Source organism: Dermacentor andersoni, chromosome 4, assembly GCF_023375885.2.
Source record: "Dermacentor andersoni chromosome 4, qqDerAnde1_hic_scaffold, whole genome shotgun sequence".
In the NCBI taxonomy this organism is placed as follows: domain Eukaryota; kingdom Metazoa; phylum Arthropoda; class Arachnida; order Ixodida; family Ixodidae; genus Dermacentor; species Dermacentor andersoni.
Genome location: NC_092817.1, coordinates 184,191,007 through 184,210,567, shown reverse-complemented (window position 1 = coordinate 184,210,567; position 19,561 = coordinate 184,191,007). Strand labels below are relative to the sequence as shown.

At 45.7% G+C, this 19,561-nt stretch overlaps 1 protein-coding gene across 5 annotated transcripts in view; it reads right to left on the bottom strand.

The window, feature by feature from the left end:
- Positions 1 to 7,285: 7,285 nt before the first annotated feature.
- LOC126530614 (mediator of RNA polymerase II transcription subunit 30-like) overlaps positions 7,286 to 19,561 on the bottom strand; it is an 88,723-nt gene continuing 76,447 nt past the window's right edge. For all 5 annotated transcript variants that reach the window (XM_050177877.2, XM_055070666.2, XM_072287989.1 and 2 more), the window contains 2 exons: positions 16,338 to 16,432; positions 7,286 to 8,320 (listed from right to left, as the gene is read on the bottom strand). In XM_050177877.2, the coding sequence (XP_050033834.1) occupies positions 8,278 to 8,320; positions 16,338 to 16,432 (138 nt within the window). In that variant the 3' untranslated portion in view covers positions 7,286 to 8,277. The remainder of the gene's footprint in view (positions 8,321 to 16,337; positions 16,433 to 19,561) is intronic.

Sequence of the window (19,561 nt, the reverse complement as noted above, 5' to 3'; positions counted from 1 at the left end):
CCACCCTCAGTGCTTTTTCTCTGTCACGTTCTACAAACGTACTAACAGCTGAAAAATTACTGTTCGTATTTGTGTATTATCTCAGTAATTGCCAATGGGAAAACCGCGCTAACAACCTTCATGTGTAGGCACGATACGCTTTTTTTTCTTCTGGACTGCACAAAGAGCGATGGAACGAAGAATGCTAGGCATCACATTAAGAGACAGAAAGAGAGCGGTTTGGATCAGAGAGCAAATGGGTATAGACAATATTCTAATTGACATTAAGAGAGAAAAATAGCGCTGGGCAGGTCATGTAATGCGAACATTAGATAACCGTACGACCATTAGGGTGACAGAATGGATACCGAGAGAAGGGAAGCGCAGTAAAGGATGGTGGAAGACTAGGTGGTGCAACGAAATTAGGAAATTTGCGGGTGCTAGTTGGAATCGGTTGGCGCAAGACAGGGGTAATTGGAGATCGCAGGGACAGGCCTTCGTCCTGCAGTGGACATAAAATAGGCTGATGATGATAGCCACTATGCCACCACAGCAGGTCACAAGTATGTAGACTTAAAGAGGAGACCCATCCTAAGTTTTATATTTGCCAGTGTACAAAAAGTACTTTTGTGAATATTGACAAAAAATTTCCAGATATTAACACAACCAAGATATAAATAGCATTTATTAAAAGCTGGAAATTTTATGAAAAATTAAAATTCTGTTGAACTTTTTAATTTCATGATGGTAAAAACTGTGTGCCAGGTCAGTTGACATGAAAGTAGATCTCAGCTGCTCGGCGAATGCCAGAGCAGAAAATAGTGCACATGGAATACATGGTTGCCTCTATTATTGGCTAATCCCATGTTCCGTCATGTTTGCACATATACAGAGCAGTAGCAGAAGTTGTGAAACTTGCAAGGCGCACTTTGGCGTTCGAGTGAGATGAAGGAGCGGGGCACTGGACGGCACGATACGAACTGTTTGAGTACGCTTACTCGGTAGCAGTTGTAGAGGGGCATGGCAGCGAAACTGACGGTGGATGCGGAGTGATGAGTCGTTTTGAGTGACTCGTGGCGAGCTTGGTGTAGCCTCCAGGAGAGCAGTGTCAAGCACTCAAGGCAGAGCAGTAGGCACACTGCCACAGGTGGCAAGGGCTGTGCCATTGGGCACTAAAGGCAATATCCTGCACAGCTGGCACATTGTGTTTTAAAGAACAGCAGAAAAGTTCAGAAGGTGGTCAGAGATTTTGAGCCTTTCAGTTCCGAAAGGCAGACTGGTAGCCAGCACAAGATCCCAATCAAGTGAACATGATAGTCAGCAAGGCCACTGGAGTGTTGTGTAGCAGTAGCGGCAGGTTAAATGAATCAAAATTGCAGGCTGGTTGCCCAGAAGGTGTCTAAAGGTCAATGTTAAAGCAGCACAGAGGGGATGGAAATGTTTGTTGGCAGCATCTGCTATAGCACAGGGTGCTCTAAGGGCTGCATCATAATGCCATTGAAGTAAAGTACTGATAACAAAAATGTGGACACCAGGGGATCTATGAAAAAACGAAATTTTCTTCATCTTTGACAACGAACCTGAAACTGCAGTTGAGACTTGGAACTGCAGCCATTGCAGTGCATTCATCAATGTAAGGTTATGAGTTGGAGTTGTCAAGAAATTCCTTTTTCCACAGAACACTTTGTCTGCCTAATTTTGATCGCAGGCGTATGTTACAACTTCCAAGCTGTTCCAACAAGATGTCAACACTGCTAGGACAAAACCATGCAAAATGAGGCCTGAAAGAAGGTCCAGCAAGCCCTCCAAAAACTTGGCTGCTGGGAGAGCATCTGCAGAGTGCTTGTTGCAGGCAAAGTTGTTTCAAGCGTGCTTTCAGAATGTGTTGCAGAGGGTCAGGGTCTCCCAACAAACCTTGGCACTGCAAGCTTTATAACTACAGAACTCGGCTGCAGAGAGAGGTCATTGTGTGCAGGAGCCACGACCCATTGATGCGAGCCATGTGACAACACAGGCATTTCAGCTTTATGCTGCCTTATGTCTTGGCTAGAGTTGTGTTGCCAGCAGAGCGAATGCTTTTCACATTCTACAGAAGGATATTTGTCTGCAGCGCCCAAGATTATGCTGAATAATTTACCTTTGCAGATGATTTTATTGTGCTTGCTTTACTAATACAGTAGTAGCCGACGAATTTTTCAGACTCCCACAGTTCAGACGTGGATATTCTGGACTTCATAAATGCACCAACAGGGTTCCCATAGAGCTAATGCATTTTCGCGACCGATTTTCCGGACTAAATTGCTCGTTCCGAGCCACGCTGTCTGATCTTGGAGACCGCCATGTAAGTTTTTACACTGGCTTGGCCAGGCTTTGCTTAACGTTAACAATATTAATATTAAGAGCGTTCCAAACTCCATTACGAGTGATGGTGCTATGCTGACAGCGCACAATCTCTCAAATGACTTTAACAATTCCTTTGTCAATATCACAAATACACTATGCTGTCTTATTTGCTCGACAAACGGGTCAATTCACCGGGTACTAGGTGTCTCGACGTCAATATTTATATCCCCTACAACCGAGAATGAAATAGTTTCTGTATCCCGAAATCTTAAAAACAGTAGGACTTTAGATATTAACAGCTTTCAAATAAAATATCTAAAATATGTAATTCATTTATTAGCCCTAATCTTAACATACACATTCAACCTTTGTTTCAGTAGTGGAGTCCTTCCTAAGCAGATGCAAATTGCAAAAGTTACGGTGCCTCACAAAGGTGGCGATACCTCTTAATTGTGAAATTATAGAGCAATTTCTATTCTACCGGTAATTTCTAAAGGTACCAAAAAATTATTCACATGGGAACAACCAATTTCTTAAACAAGCATTCCGTTTTGTCGAACGATCAGTTTGCGTTCAGACCAAGATCCACTGAGTTGGCACTGCTCAAGCAAAAGGAACTAATCATAAATGCATTTGAAGACAGGCTCCTTGTCTTCAGAATTTATATTGGCTTTTCTAAAGCCTTTGATTTAATCAACCATGCCTCGTTAGTAAATAAAATAAACCACAATGGCTTAAGGGGGATTTCTAATTCTTTGATATGGTCATACCTTCAACATCGCAGACAATGATGCTCTGTCTGATGCCCAATACATAAGATTGGGCGTGCTGCAAGGCAGCATCTTAGGCTTTCTGTTGTTTTTAGTTTACATAAATGGTATATTTTACACCAGGTTACCGGTGAACCTTACTCCCTACAGTGATGACTTTACTGTGCTCATTACAGGCAGCGGAGGGAATAACTTATCCTCCACACGTAATGAGTTTTTGCAATACATATGTCAGTGGTCATAGGAAAATTGCCTAAAGGTTAACACAAGCAAAACTAAAGCCATAGTATTTCAAGCAAAAAACAAAGTTGTAAAAGATATCATGCTTAGGATTGGGGATAACTCTATTGAAACTGTGCATGCATCAAATGTCTTGGAGTTACCTTGCAAGAATGGCTTAATTGGGGAGCACGAATCAATAACATACGATCAAAAGTAAACAAAGTGATTGGTGTGCTATGTTGTAAAAGATGTGTGCTATCAACAAAAATTAAACTATCAATGTACAATGCATTCTTAGTTCCAATATTTAAGAGGAAGCTATAGCTCGGGTGCTCCTATCTAAATACAGTACATGTGGGGTTTCAGGCTCTCGCGGTGGTTGTGTGGGGGCCATTGCGTTTTGTTGCTGGGGGCTCCGTGTCCCTCTCCTCCTTGCCTGGACGGGGTGGCAGCGGGTCATAAAACACTGTCGCTCTGCTGTCATCCCACCCACGCGAAGGTCAACAGGCTTTCCCCATTGGCCGACATTTTGGCGGGATTCGGGCCCTGCTTGCGTGCACTCCGGGTAAGCTCGGCAAGACGGGGCCCGGGAAGACCACATCGGGGCGCGTGAAGGTGCGTACGTGTTACTCTCTGCCGGCGGCGGCCCCCTTTGTCCGCCGCCAGCTGATGGTTACTTCAGCTCGTCTAGGTCCCGGCCACGGCGCGCGCGCGCACTCTTCCGTCGTCTCGATGTCCTGAGGCAGTGTCTTCCGATCGTGCCCCCGTCTGTTCGTCTGTCGTTTCTTTCTATTTTCCTGTTCTCTGCTGTGGGGGCGCGCGATGGCAGGCGCTGACTGAAGGATAGGCAGCTTCATACTGCTGGGGTTCTGTTCTCTGTCGTGGTGCGCCGTTAGCAGCCCCCGGCGACCATTTGGCCATATTTTGTGTCTTAATTAGCTTCAGATTTGGACATGATGTTAAAACGTGTGTTTGTATTGAGTCCCAGCTCAATAAATGTTCTTTGTGGCTCTTAGAGAGCTTCGCCTAAGGTCTCCCTTGCTATGCGCGCAGTTTCACCTTCCCGTAAGCTGGGGCCGGTGGGGCGCGTACGTGCGCAGCTGCTCGTCGGCACACAAAGCAGGCCGGAGTGGGCGCAGACGCGCTGCCCTGCACCCATGGTGGCTCGGAGTGCTCGAACCCGCGGTGGTCGTCCGGGGCGCGCGATATCGAAGCGTGCGCGCTGTGAGCGTAGCGAGGAGACCACAATGTAAAAGGAGAGTTCGTTTTTCTCGGCAACTACTGCACCAAACTTGACGAAGTTTGATGCATTCAAGAGAAAAACTTAAAATATAGTGACTGATGGTTTCGAATTTTTATTTAGATGGGCAATTTTTTATTAAAAATTGGCAAAAATCAAAAACTTTCATAACACCAAACTATCAAGTTTAGAACTCTACCCCAGCAATTAAAAACGATATCACAATTATGTGCATAGCATCTAATAGTACATGTAAAGTGGACAAAATTGATATGTTACACATGAATCTCAAAACATGTAGGAATATGGAAATGCAACTTTTGCATAACCCTTGTACACAATGTAACAAATTCACGTAAGATATAAATTGACATATTGAATTTGTTTGCCTTGAATGATCTAATGGATGCCGTTTACATAACTGCGATAACTGTTCTTGATGCATAACTATTAATTTGTAAACTTTGTGCTTCTATACTTTCGAACTTTCAAATTTAAAAAATTATTTTACCAAAATTCAGGCCCTAAATAGAAGTTCCGCTTCCAACACTCACTAGGATTTACCTCTCTCTCCCAAATGCAACAAAATTCATTAAGATCGGCCCAGGGGTTATATCAGAAATGGGTTTCGGCGTTTTACATGTATTTGAATAGGCCGCATTGAGTTGGGCCCGAGCTAAAGCTTCCTCTTAACTACTGCCACACTGTCTGGGATCCATGTACGAAGCAGAATTTATTCACAATTATTGTTGCTGAGAAACATGCGATAAGATTAGTTGCTAACATACCATGGCATGCCCACACAGCAAACTATTATTCCAAATTTAACATCATTCAAGCGTTTAATCGTTATGCCTTCAGGCTAATTCTTACGTACAAAAATGCTATAACAACAAAATCATGTGCCCGTGTACAATGTACTCAGTCGCACTGCTTGGTCTACACCATTTTGTCAGACTGTGTACCGATTTCAAACAAGCACCTATAAATTTCCCTGTTACCTTAACAGGGAAGAATTTGAATGGAATAATATCTCACTGGAAGGAATATTGCAAAATAAGTTAGTGTTTTTGCTGCTCCCGCATTTATAAATGGAATTTCATTTTGTTTTTGTATGTTGCATTATTGTTTATCTTGAATTACACAATGTTAACAAATTCACTAAGACTGTTCTCCATTTTGTACATATATTTTTGCACTGATCCCTGCTGTATGTATTCTTTACAAATTCAGAATGTGTTCCAATGTTTTGAGTATTTTCTGTACGCTTGTCAAGGCTAAGTTGTTTCTCCGCCACACTGTCATGTTGGGTGTAATGGAGTTTCCTGAAGCTGCTGCATGTGGCTTTTACCCTTATTTCCACTCTGTTTCTGTATTTTGTGAAAAGAGACAAATAAAAATTATTATTATATAAAAATCTGCGTTCTTTGTTGAAACATCATCCTGCAGGCACAAACTACAGATTCTTCTTGTGCAAGAACAACTGCACAATGTAAGACATATATGCATGTATTACCCTAGAAAAAAAGATGGGAAGAACGTAAAAAACATGAAATCACTGTAGATTATGCCGACAGATGTGAACATAGTATTTACACCTGTTCTTTTAGGTTCTTCCCATCTTTATTCTGGGGCTAAGGACCCACAATAAAGCTTCATTGAAAGCAACGCTTGTCCCCTGTATGTTTGTCTTTCGACCTTCTTGTGCAACCTAAAGTTATGGAGTTCTTCTGAGCTCCTCTCCTTTCACTGTGGTTCCTCTATCCAATAAATGAACTTGGAAGTTTGGCAGAAGTAGAATATGAGTTTATCAGTGTGAAGATAGTCTTCATGCTTAACTGCTTTAACTAAACCTGATTCTTAAGCATAGTAGTGTTGCTAAAACATGCTGAGCTTTCAGTGGAACCAAAACGCCAAGTTGAATGTTGTGTCCCATAAACACCTCATAGTCTCTGGCACCATGTGACCACAACGTGTGGTCACGAAAGTGCGCTGTTTGATGTCGCAGCACTCTTGGAGCAGCCTAAAGTCAATCCAAAGACCAATCATAACAGAAGTAAATGCAAAGGATCACTCATTTTGCACTGCTGCACCGTTTCATACCATGATTGCAGCATCAATGCTGCATGTAACAGAAAAAAAAAGATTGACAGTTCCATCCTAAGGACGAGATATTGAAAGCAACAGCAGGGATTAAGATTATGCGTGAGCTTCTGGGATGGTTATAACAATACAAGGAGGTTCCATATTGGTGGGACGCAGCATGCGAGGCAACTGCTGCTGTGGAATCAGCACCCTGGCGAACTACTACCAGTTGTCTCAGAACACTAGCATGGCAAGGAGTGCCAAGGGCGGTGTGGCAGGCACTGCGCCTCTGTGGTGCGCGAGATGAGACAGAAGGAAAACCATCAGTACTTGTAGGTCTGACCATGCACGACATTGTGGGATGCACACAGCTGTACCACAGGTGTTCAGTACTGTTTCTGCCCAAGCCTGCAGCGAAAGGCTGCACTGGCTCTACTGCAACGCAGGTTACAGTGCATCCACTCGGTCTCGTCATCTCTGCAGCCGAAAGCGCAGTGTGTGTCATGTTTCTGGAGGCCTCCTGAGCCACCACAAGTTGGCCACACAAGCCCTGCCGGTACCGTGACGGTACGACAGTGGCAGCGCGAATTTGCTTCGAGTGTCCATATAATTTCTATCGCAATAGAAGAGAAATGCGACACCAAAATTCCAATGTTGGTACTTCTTTATTATGCAAGCTGCCAAGCCGGGTCACTTGGTCGGCGATCTAATATGCTCTGGCACAACTTGCATTTCTGTGTCATGGACCACTGAACCAATGACTGTTCTCACAGCTTTTTAAGCATCCCAAAAACTCGGAATTAATTATGTCATTTTCACGCACACTCTTGTTTTTCAGGCTTTTATAACAGCTTTGTTAAATAAATAAACTGGAACAATGAAAACTCTGGAAGTGAAATTCATTCCTTAGAAGCACCGACTTAAAACAGGTGAGTTTTTTCATTCACTAGGCAGAAAGTGCTCTTGCTCTCTGCTCACAGACTGAAAATGCCCAAGTGCAGCCACTGACTGCAGAAACTAGAATAGGCTTGAACAAAGAAAGAGAAGCTTGTAGACCTGTAGTGTAAAGGAATGCACAGGTCACAAATCACAACAGAAGTATATGCGTAGTGGAGTGCCATAACACTCTAGGGAAAGTCGGCGCCTCTTAACTCTTATGTCTGATGCATTGGGTGCTGTCTCTACATGAAGCACGCTTCTGTCAGCTTGCTTTCGAATATTTGCCATTCTGCATGTCACTCTTCTGGCATCTCTGGCCATTCCTAGACATGGTTGGTCCTCGGGTGTTCTTTGCGGCTACTGCGCCTCATCTTGATCTGCTTTATGGGCCTGCTCTCATTTCTTGCAGCCTTCTTGGATGCAGTCATGTGCAAATGAACCAAGCACTTCCCCAGTGGGCCTCTACACTTCATGCACCATAACATGACGTGACGTCACATGCCCTGTTGCGAGCTTTTCATTTTTGAATACCGTCCGCCACCGTTCGTGCCTGCACATGCACTCAGGTTGCCTCCAAACAGCTTCGGAGTGCAACACCAATGCTCACTGTTGCTGGCTGACTCCATAGTTACTCGGCTCCGCATATACTACTGCTGCAGTAAAAAAAAAAAATGCTAGCATTCCAATTTACATTTCCTGTCACTTGGCCTGTGATGAGATCCTATGGGTAAACTGGAGATGTCTGTGGATAAAGGAAAGAGAAAAAGAATTGAATTAGTTGCACAAATACGACTATAATATAGTTCGCTGCAGTGCAACCAGTATACATTGACAACACACTGAACACATTGCAATCAAGGGTAAAAGATCATTTGTATTTACAAAGAACTGCACAGCTTCACTAAAAGAATTGTGGAGGAATATGGCAGGTGGTAGCCATAGGCAAGAACACATAATGCGGTCATCCCTGTGGATATCTTCATGCTGCAATTGCTGTAGCACTATCTGAATAATTGATTAAAAAGTGGCGCTTTGACATTACAAATCAACATTGCTTATGAAAGACACTGCAGTTGATATGGGCTTTACCTTATCTGTCCTCACCAAGTCAGGTGAGGGTAAGTTGAGGATCGGAGTCAAAATGTTTTGTGAGAACAAGGGAGGGTGACTTGCACGAAGTGAGGTTAAATGAGAAAGTTGTGATTCAAGCCACTACAGTTATTTACATTATGTATTCTTCAGTAAGCATTTGATCAAAAATGTGTAGTCCCACTAGGCTGAAAAAGCCCTGATTTTTGACTACTGAATCCTGGCGGCAGTAGTCTTCATCATGGCACCCCTGTCGACATGCACTGCTACAGCCTGCAATTGGTCTGCCAACAGCCATATCAGCAGACTTGAACATCTGAAGACAATCATTTTGCTGCAAAACCGCAATGACACGAACGTCCTATCTCCGTGCCAACACATATTTTGCGGACTTAATGACTGGCAATTGGTACCCACAAGCAGCTTGGTTTTTATAACTCTATGACCCGTTCTCAAAAATATATGTAACTCGATTTCATTGCTTGTTCATCCTTTGTAGGTCAGTGCCGTAGATGTATGCAGTAGAAAAATGTCCCAAGTGCCCATGGCCATACATTTAAAACGAAGGCGTTGAAAAAATGCACCTTTTTGGAACAAAGTGCTCCCTAGCATTGCTCAGGAGGTGCTGCAACATACCGCGATTTCTTGAAAAAAAAAAAAAAAACATTGTGCTGCCACCCCTCAGCGTCCGCCAAAACTGATTTTTCACGTTGCTCTATGGTGGCTTCCACTGCAGTGGTTTCGGAGTATTGCTGCTTCACTTAGTTTATTGCTGTATGGTTCACACCCGCATTGGTGCACTTTATAATCGGCATTCTCCGTCTTTTTGATTACGGCCGCTGGAAAAGCTAATTTCTATCTCTCAAAGTGTTACCACGAGATGCTTGCCTGCAAGGCTCTCTCATTGGCATGCAATTACATTGTTTAGAGGTAGGCGCCTGCAAATTGGCAGCCCTGCCGTGCATGCTTCTCTTTTTGTGAGACATGCGATAACTGATAGAATCTCGTCTAGTGATCTAACAATTAATTACTGCAAGTTTCTCACTCGCTTTGTTTTTCTGACGAGTGCACAACACTGAGCTTGCTTGCAGTTGCTCACATGGCATGCTTCGCTTTCTTTATGGCCGCACGTCCCTGGAACCCGACAAGATCTGGGATAGCATGTCAGCATCGCATGGATTGCACATGCCGACAGCTTACACTGCATGATCGTGATGCAGCTACGAGTATGGCCAATCCCTCATTCATGAGTGGGGCACCATCACACATGCGCAATGAATCGCTCATATATTGCTGCGGCAGTACGGGGGAGACTGGTGGGCCAGTACAGCAAGCGCATGGGCGCAAGGGACGTGCCACACCCCCAGGTGATGACTAGTTAGTTGCCTGTGTGTTTCACTGCTTCTCTTGACGTTGTTCTGAGTTTGGCTAATTCTAAAGCTAATTAATAAATACTGTTCCACTGTGGCTGGGTGCTTTACTTCTGGTGTTTGTGGCTGGCGAAGTACTGCTACAGGAACGCAAACAGAAGTGAGGATGCCTCAAACCATAATGAATAACAATAGCTTTGATTTGCTGTAGCGGCCTTGAGAGGTAAATGAAGGGTAGGTCATCACCATCATCTTTATTTTCAGTAGACTGTCGATACAGAGCCTGCTAGATGAGCATCTAGTATTCACCCATATTTGAAATCTCTTGAGAAAGTATACCTGTGTGCACTTTGGGTAGTTGGAGTGCTGTACTGTTAAATTGTTAATAATTCATAATAATGTGCTCTGTGCCGCCTCGGCAGCCATATTGGCTTCTGTTTATACAATTTCAGAGGTACCACGCACCACTCTCGCCTGCCCGCTTCGGCTGCAGTAATTCGAATAGTACCCATATCTGCTAACCTGAACCATGCCCGAGCCAAAGCAGAGCCACAGACAGCGACTTGGGACACAAACAAGCCAGAACATTTGTAACTGCCAAGCAGTATGCATCCTAACAGTTCTGAAAAACATAACACAGTGTGCAGTACCACGTGAGTGAAATATAATTATTTGTGTGTGTGTGTGACCTTCAATGCATCAATAACTCATGGTAGAGGCTTACTTGCATCAAGATAGATACTCAAAAGCCTGAGGGTTGCCACCATGATCATGATCAAGCCAAGAGCAAGAATGACCCGAAGCGAGCACAGATCCCAAATTGTATGGGAGAGGCAGATTATCTTTGCTTGTTTACTACTGTAGTATATGTTTGCTCAGTGCCAAACTGATTCCAAGCTACTCTAGCTATAAATGACGCTCTGATGGTTATTGTTAAACTTTACAAGTATGCAGCAAATAGTTAATTATGCTTCTAGCAGCCGTCGTCATCCTCCTCGGCCGCCTTTTACATATTGCTCGCTCCGGCGTTGCGCTACAAGCTGTGTGGTCAGATGAAGAATAAAAAGAAAGAGCTTTGGCTCCCGCCATTGGTCTAAACGGCTCTCAGGACTTTCGCTCGTACATTGTTGAAGTAGACCTAACCTCGATTCGTATAATGGGGTGATCTTTATGTGATTGTACAGTGAGCACGTCGTGGACAAAGCCACAAATGAGAGACTGATGACCAGTGCAGAGGGCCTCGCGACGATGCAGATTCACCTGCTGCCATTTTGGCCACAAAATCCTGCAGCCTGGTTTGCTCAAGTGGAGGTCATCTTCAACCTTCGTTGCATTACCTCGCAGTGCGCGAGGTTCCTCCAAGCTGTCTCGGCACTCCCTATAGAGGTGGTCGAGGAGTGTCACGATGTGGACGCACCCCACAACACCACCCCCTATGACCGCTACAAAATGACGGTGCTGCAACGCAAGCCCATGTCTGAGCACAGACGCCTCCAGCAGCTTCTCACCGAAGAGGACCTCGGAGACCATCGACCATCGGAACTTCGTCGTATGGGGTGGTTCCTCAATGGCTGTAGGGTGGACGCAAACAATCCGCTCTGCGTGAACTGTTCCTTCTGCACCTGCCACAGAATCCTGTGGTTGTCTTGGCTACCACACCCGAAAACACGTCGCTCGACAATCTTGCAGAGCTGGTCAACCGCATCGCTGACTGTTCAGCAAGAGGTACTGTGGCACCAACGACCTTTCCGCTGTTGCACCTCGAAGATTGGCAGTCTCACCTTGAGCAAAAGATTGGTGAACTTGCCGAGACACATTACTGCACTACGCTCATTGGCCTTCTGCAATCAGCGTGACCTCGATTGCCGTCCCTGATTCCCTTCTCGACCCAGCTACCGCTCTGGCCCTCTTCACGACGCATATTGCTGGTATCACAACAAATACAGTGCCAGCACATGTCAGCGACGTTTCCCTTGCAGCTGGCAAAGAAACATGCCGCAGAGTCACTGATGGTGGCCGGTGACTCCTGGCGCACGACAAGTCGCCTGTTCTAGATATTTGACAGGCTTGCCGTACAACAATTTCTCATGAACACATATGCAGAGGTCAGCATCATTCCTGCCACGTGGCTAGACTAGCAGTGTGCCAAAAAAGAATGCACCCCTTGAATCGGCCAACAGCTCTTCTATCAACACATAAGGCCAGTGCTCCTTTACCACCGACTTGGGTCTCCAACGCACCTTCCAATGGGTGTTCAATGTTGCAGGCGTACATATGCCCGTATTGGGCATGGATAATTCTGACCTACTTCGCCCTTAATGTTGAATTCTGCGCTCATTGCCTCATGGGCATGATATCATGACTACGATGTCTAGTACAAGGCATCCTCGCGCCTTTGAAATCAACCACCAGAATGGTAGCCCGGATACGATCATCTGCATTTGCCTCAATTATGTCAGACTTCCCAGCCATCACGAAACTTTCCAATCTTATCTGCCAGTATGTCAAAATGTTGTACACAATGTTGTCACCACAGGCCCCCCAGTGTTCAGCCAACCCAGACGCCTCGCTGGTGACCACCTTGCCATCGCAAGGTGAGAGTTCAACCACATGCTCCATCTGGGTATCATTCGTCCTTCGTCGAGCAGGTGGTCTTCAGCTCCCCATGTGGTACCAGTGTGACTCAGGGGAATTGGCGCCCGTGCAGCGCCTACTGTGCACACAACACGTGCACCGTCCCTGATCGCTATCCACTCCCTCACATTTATGACTTTGCAGCCAACCTAGCTGGAACGGTAATATTCAGAAAGATAGATTTAGTTAAGGCCTACCATAAAATTGCTGTCGAGCCAGCAGGCATCCCACAGACTGCAAATATGACACCATTCAAGCTTTCCGAGTACATCCACATGCAGTTTGGGCTGAGAAACGCTGCTCAAACGCCTCAGAGGTTCATGAACGAGGTCACCTCGGGACTCCCCTTCGTCTTCGCATATCTCGATGACCTCCTGGTGGCTAGTATTTTCCCCAAGCAGAAAAGCAACCATTTGTGCCTGCTATTTGCTCGGCTCCAGAAACACGGCCGCTTCATCAAACCCACAAAGTGTGTCTTCGGTGTCCATGACATTGAGTTCCTTGGACACCGCGTGACTCCCGAAGGAATGGGACCACTAGAAAAGAAAGTTCAAGCCCTGCACCAGTTACCTCGCCCAACATCACTGTGAAAGTTCCGTGACTTTCTTGGGTTGCTTAACTTCCGCCGCCGTTTTCTTTCCAACATCACCCGACTTATTATACCACTGACCAAGCTCCTCAAGACCGCTAAAGCTGCTATAACCGCTAAAGGTGCTATAACTGCCACAGAGCGGCAGTTATGACCTGAGCTTTGAACCGCAACTGAACCGGAAGACAGCAATTTGTTTACTTGGGAATGGAACCAAAAAGAAAAAAAATTATTTTCAGTTCAAGTTGGCCATCTGTCTTCGGAGCTTTTATCCATTCATTGACTGCACTTCTGGCTCAACCATCCTACCTTATTTATAGGGATGCATAAGTATTCAAGAAGTTTGAGTATGATTCAAGCACAGTCGAACCCAAATACAGTTAAGCCTTGATCTAACAAAGTTGGTATAACGGGCACTTTACTTTGTTATATCAAAAATTCATTATATTGTAATTTGACAGTTTATGCATATAAGTTAGGAAGAGTTGTACGTACGTACAAAAGTACAACTGTTCCTAACACAGCCATGCACCAACTCTCCCAGAAAGAAGTCCTTCTAAACTATGCGTATTCTGGGCATTAAATTTCACCCTGGAGACGAAGTGTTGCTGTGGAGCCCAGTTTGCGCTCCTGGATTGTGTGAGAAGTTTCAATCCCCTTTCATCGGGCCCTACATTGTTTCGGAACAAACTTCGCCAGTGAACTATGGCGTCACTCCTGTTGTCACCACCTCTTGACGGCCGCTGCCGTTCCACAGATATTGTGCATGTATTGCACTTAAAGTCTCTCAGATGCCGTTCACTGCCATAACCAGCGGCCAGGTTAGCCACTTCCACGTGCGGAGGAAGCACTATGAGCATTATATTTCCCCTTCATCGTCTTCATCTGTATATACTCATGACTGTGGCCAGCATCAGGCACTTAAGGTGCATTTTGCTGCTGGCCCAGCACTTGTTCAGTGTTGGGCAGTGTTTGTGCATGTGACGATGTCGACGACTTGCTGCCAGATGTTGCAGCTGTCGAGAGGAAGCTGATGCGTCACAGCTGGGCAAACATACAGAAAAATATCACCGATTTCTTTTAAAGGCAAGAATAACAGTTTGCTCACACCTCCTCAAATTAAATGCTAGGTTGTCATTTTTTAAAATAATTTAATCTACCTTCCTTGGAGCAGTGTAGGTTTGTGCCGCATGCATATTCAGGTGGTCTGTACCAGTCTTTTGGGCAAGACTGAGCGTCACTGCTCATATTTTTAGTTTTTCAATTATGCGTCGCCCAGATTATACGACCGTTTTGCGTGGTACCCTCGAAGTCATATAATCATGGATACACTGTAGTTATCAGAGCAGCTGCCAGTACTTGTGTCCCATGTCCACCGTGCCTGTGATGGCAATGGCGAAATCAAATTAATACAGTCAAACCTTGATATATCGAACAGCAGGAGGATCACGAAATAGTTCCATATAGCCAGAATTCAATATTTAAAATGACGTAAGAAATGCATCAAAATTCTGTGCAAGTTAATGAATAAATCACTCACAATGCAGTGAGTACTCACTTGAAGCGTCAAACAAGGAATTTATTGCTTTAGGTTAAAGAACTGCAGCAGTGTAGCTTGCTTCTTATAGGCGACCGCATACATATATATCTTATCGGCCGCCTCCTCTACATAAACCAAGTAGTCCACGAGCGCCAGACCAGTGCCTTTTACAGCACCGCAGTGGCGGCATACAACGGCCAAAGATGCCACGGCCTCCCTTGAAATTTGGAGCGGGACAACATCAGTGCTTGCAGGATTATGTTTGGCAGCTTCTTTGTTGTGCCACTTGCCAGTAATCTCTGCGACAATCTTCGCATCCGTCAACTCGGCTGTGGTTCCAGGGGTGTCGCCACCACCGATGAAGTCATCAAAACACATGCTGTCCTCAGCATGCCGAAAGCATGGGGGACGATCAACTTCTCCCCATTCTCCCGATGCACCGGATAACCCCCAGTTTCATGGCAAATGTCAGTGATGTTCATTTCTTCACATTTGCAGCCATCGCAACACTGCACACAGTACAGACCACACCGACCACACCACGTAACCATGACTGGCCTGCCTAGCAGCAGCACCAAGCAGGAGTGAGTGTATAAAATGTGCTGCACTATCAAACGAGCCAAGCTGCACTTTTGAGTGCCACTACATTCAAGTGGTGCTTCCGGCTCAATCGATGCCAGCGTGTAGCCTAGTATAGCAGTCTGAAACGTTCGGCACGCCACCGCCATTGCGGAAGTGTGTTGCAGGAAAGCCTGCTGCCTGTCACCAAAGCACATGCGGTAAAATGGTGCTTCTGTCACAATCAATACGTGCATATGGCCTAGCGTGTATCAGTTGGAAATACGTACTGCGCCCACCGCCATATTCAAGTGTGTTGTGAGAAAGCCTACCGCTTCTCACAAGAGGGCACGCGGTCTGGGGCCGCAGATCTTGATATATCCATTTTACATCTGACCCTGTTTGATATAAAAAGTTAAAAATGCATGTGATTTTCGATGTGATACGGGAAGAGTTCTGTATAAGCAATAATTCGATATATTTGTGTTCAATATGTGGTGGTTCGACTGTAAATACATTTTCATTCTCTGTTGCCATGTGCTTTATTATTTCATGGCTGGCGGCAGGCACGTTGGTCTGCCGTTGATCGGACCGGGCTGGGATTATGGTACGACACATACCTAGGTGAGCCAGGTCGGACTGGCTTACCTTTTCCTAGCTTCGGGCCCTGGCCAAGCCAAGGCGCAAAACTGTGGCCTGTGGCCATCTCTACTGCGCATCGAGCAGGAACTGCAGCATTGTCTCTGCAAATTCATCCTCTATCCCCTAACGGCTTTAGTTTTCAGGTAGTTCTAGCTTCAGTCCAGCCTTTCTTATCCACCGGCTTTCACAGCATAGCCAAAGCAGGTGTTGATACTCGTAGCATCTTACTGTACTGTCCGATATTACAGCAATAGAGACGCCATACCAAGGTCTCCTAAATTTTCTGATTGGAACGGATAAATAAATTGCATCACTTTCACGAGGTACAAGAGCTCACCTTTTCCGCATGGCCAACATGGTGTTGATCTCCCAGATGATGTTACGAAGGGCATCGATGACCTCTTTCAGCTGATGGTTCTTGAGCACCACTTGCTGCAAGATATGCAGATATTAAGAGACGCACAAATCAGAAGGCTGTGTCGTGCAGGTCAGCATTTCACTGCCACAATGAACAAGCCAAAGTACTATATTTCCTGGTCGGCTTACTTCATGTGATTAGCAGGATAAGCCCATGTCCCTGAAGTTTCAGCTTACCCCTGTCCTGCATCAAGCAAATCCACTGGGAGTGTGCGAATAGCGATTTGTGAGACTGAATCGAGTACGAATTGAACAGTGCCAGAAGAGAATCAAATTGAATATTGAATTGAATAGTTTTGAAATAATGAACAGCCGTTATCATGTTTAATATAAAACAATGGTCACATCTTAGTATTCTTAATGTCAACAAGTTCCTGTCATTGCATGTATGTATGAACCTTTGTTTATTAAAAGCCCAAACAGAGCTTTAGGAGCAAACAAATTGTTTCTTCGCATGCACAGGACTCTTCCGCAAGTGCAAATGATCGCTGTCTACAGTGAAATCACAATTACTACAAACAGCACGTTAAAGAACTTTTCAGAAATCCCCTGCTGACTGCTTATAGTTGCACGGTAAACATATTTCAGTACTAGAAACTTCAAAATACTGAACTATTCAAAATAATGATTGTTATTCTGTTTTCATGTCCTGTTAACACCTCAGTACTAAGAATGAATATTTCAAAATCTGGGGATTTGTAGGTTTCCCTGTATCCTTCATGCCAGCCGAAATGATAGGCTAGCAGACAATGCACAGAAAGCGGATGTCCGCATCCCATCGGTTCAGAAAACCTGAGATGGTGCCAAGGGGAAAAACACTGGAGGGGACCTTCCTATTGTGAAGGTGATGATACATCAGGTTTTGCGAATGCATATTCCGCCCCATGGAGGATGCTCTACCCAGACAAGTGCTGCCTAGCAAAAGGGGCATGTCTCTTCATTCTTTCGCTCTTCTTTCTGCCGATGCCTTTTCTTTCTTCTGCGCTTTTTTCTGCAGCCATACCAGCTATGCGCGTAGGGAAATGTAACCAAACCTCCATGCTAGTGGCGATGTCACAGGTTGCACTTTCTGGACGGTGTTTACAGTCAATGACCGATTTTTCGAACATGCCCGATAATTTGGACACTTTTGTGGCCCCACCACATACCCCATAAAGTGAATGTTTATGAACGTCTGAAATTCTGGACGCAAAACCCCTTTACCATCCAATTTTTCTGACTTTTTGCCACAACTGCAGGTCTGAAACAGCAATGATTGAAGCCACCACCGCCAACATTTTGATTATCTCGCTGCCTCGAACAGGCGCTCTCTCGCCCGCAGATTCACTGGCAGCCGTAGCCACCACCATGGAAACGCTAGGCTTAGCTACTTCGACGTTCGCTACCAAGCTTCTTGCTATTCGGTGCCATGGTTTTCGTTGAAACAATTTGCCGTTGTTAACAATGGCGCCGATTCCACCTTTGTAATCCTCGCCAATGGCTTTGAAGTTCGGAAAGCACGACGTGTTGCATAATGCCGCTTCCCAAAAGCCGGCTTTGTCTCAATACAGTGTGGGTGAAGAAAAATCAGATGCTGGTGCCTAGTGTCCACAGATTATATATTTAGCCAAGTCCGCTCAATGAGGCCGAAGCCTGATTCCGCCGATTCCACTGCTCACGCACAGTCAGCATGCTGGGCATGTCTTCGTCGTCTTTTTGTGACCGGACCACTGTGGCACATAGTAGCGTGCTACAGGGCCCCTCTTCTAGAGAGGAAGCCATGAGCTGGACAAATGGCGGAGCGCGGATGGCGGTGGTGCGAAACACACACGGCAAGAAGTGGCCAAAGTGTCAGAGTCCAAGCAGCAGGCGTCAGACGGTTGATGGAGACCTATCTTCCTGGTCGTTGATGAGCAATAGAAAGTCTTTAGGCGCACGCTTAAGTGCTCTGAATGGACCATCATAAGGGGGCCGTAAGGGAGGACGCACAGTGTTGTGGTGCACAAGGACGTGCATGCAGTTCTCAAGGCCAGGCTTGATGTATACACGCCGGTAAGAACGTTGTTGTTGGGGGGGGAAAACAGTATGCATAGCGCTGCGTAGACAGTAGCCGTAGTCAGAAACGTCAGCAGGTACGGTGGGCAAGTCGTTGAAGAATTCGCCAGGGACTCGTAGAGTGGTGCCAAACGTAACCTTGGTGGCACTGGTGGAAGAGTCACTACGAGGAGCAGTGCGGACAAGCATAACGAAAGGAAAGCGCACAATCCAGGATGAAGGAAAAGTCGAAGCCATGAGTGAAGCCTTCAGTTGGCGGTGAAAACATTCGATAATCCCATTCGACCATTGGATATCGGGTGGTAAGAGGCAGTCTTGATGTGATTGATGCCGAGTAGCCGAGAGAGACTGGCAAACAACGTTGAGTGAAACTGGCGACCACGGTCAGTCGTAATGGTGGAAGGGACACCATCATGACTAATCCGGAATGTGATAAGTGCTCGAGCTATCGACTCCGCTGTTATGTCCACGAAGGGCATCGCTTCAGGCCATCTGGTGAACCTGGCAATGACAGGTAGCGATGGTTCCCGCAGGGAGGAACGAGGCCAACAATATCAAGACACAAATGGCTGAAGCGGGTGTCCGGGGACAAAAACGTGCCAAGAGGAGTCACAGTGTAGTGATGCACTTCAGACCGTTGGCAGTTGAGGCATACACATAACCAGCAATGAACGTCTACGTTGACACTGGGCCACACATAATGACAAGTGACGAGTCGCTGTGTTGGGCAAATGCCAGAATCAGCCAGAGAATGGAGGGCATCAGTATCCAACTCTGGCGCCACGATTTGCTAGACGCGTGCATCCACTTTTATGCGCCACAAGTGGATGCGAACGCACCAGTGGCTTTTCTCGTCGCAGGTGCTAACAGCAATGGTCTGCTCCCATTGCACTTGAGCAGAACGTGTCTGCTAAACGTCTGTTTTGCGTGTCTGTTCGCCTTTTTCTGCACAGAGTTGCAATGGAGCGAAAAAAAAAGAAAAAAAAGGCTGTGCTTAACGGCAACCGTTTCGTGCGAGTCTTGCCGCCGGCAAAGAGCTCACTCCTCCTCTCTCTCTCAACAGTGTGCAATTCGCCGACTTCGTTTCTTCTCTGTGGTCCGTCTCACGAG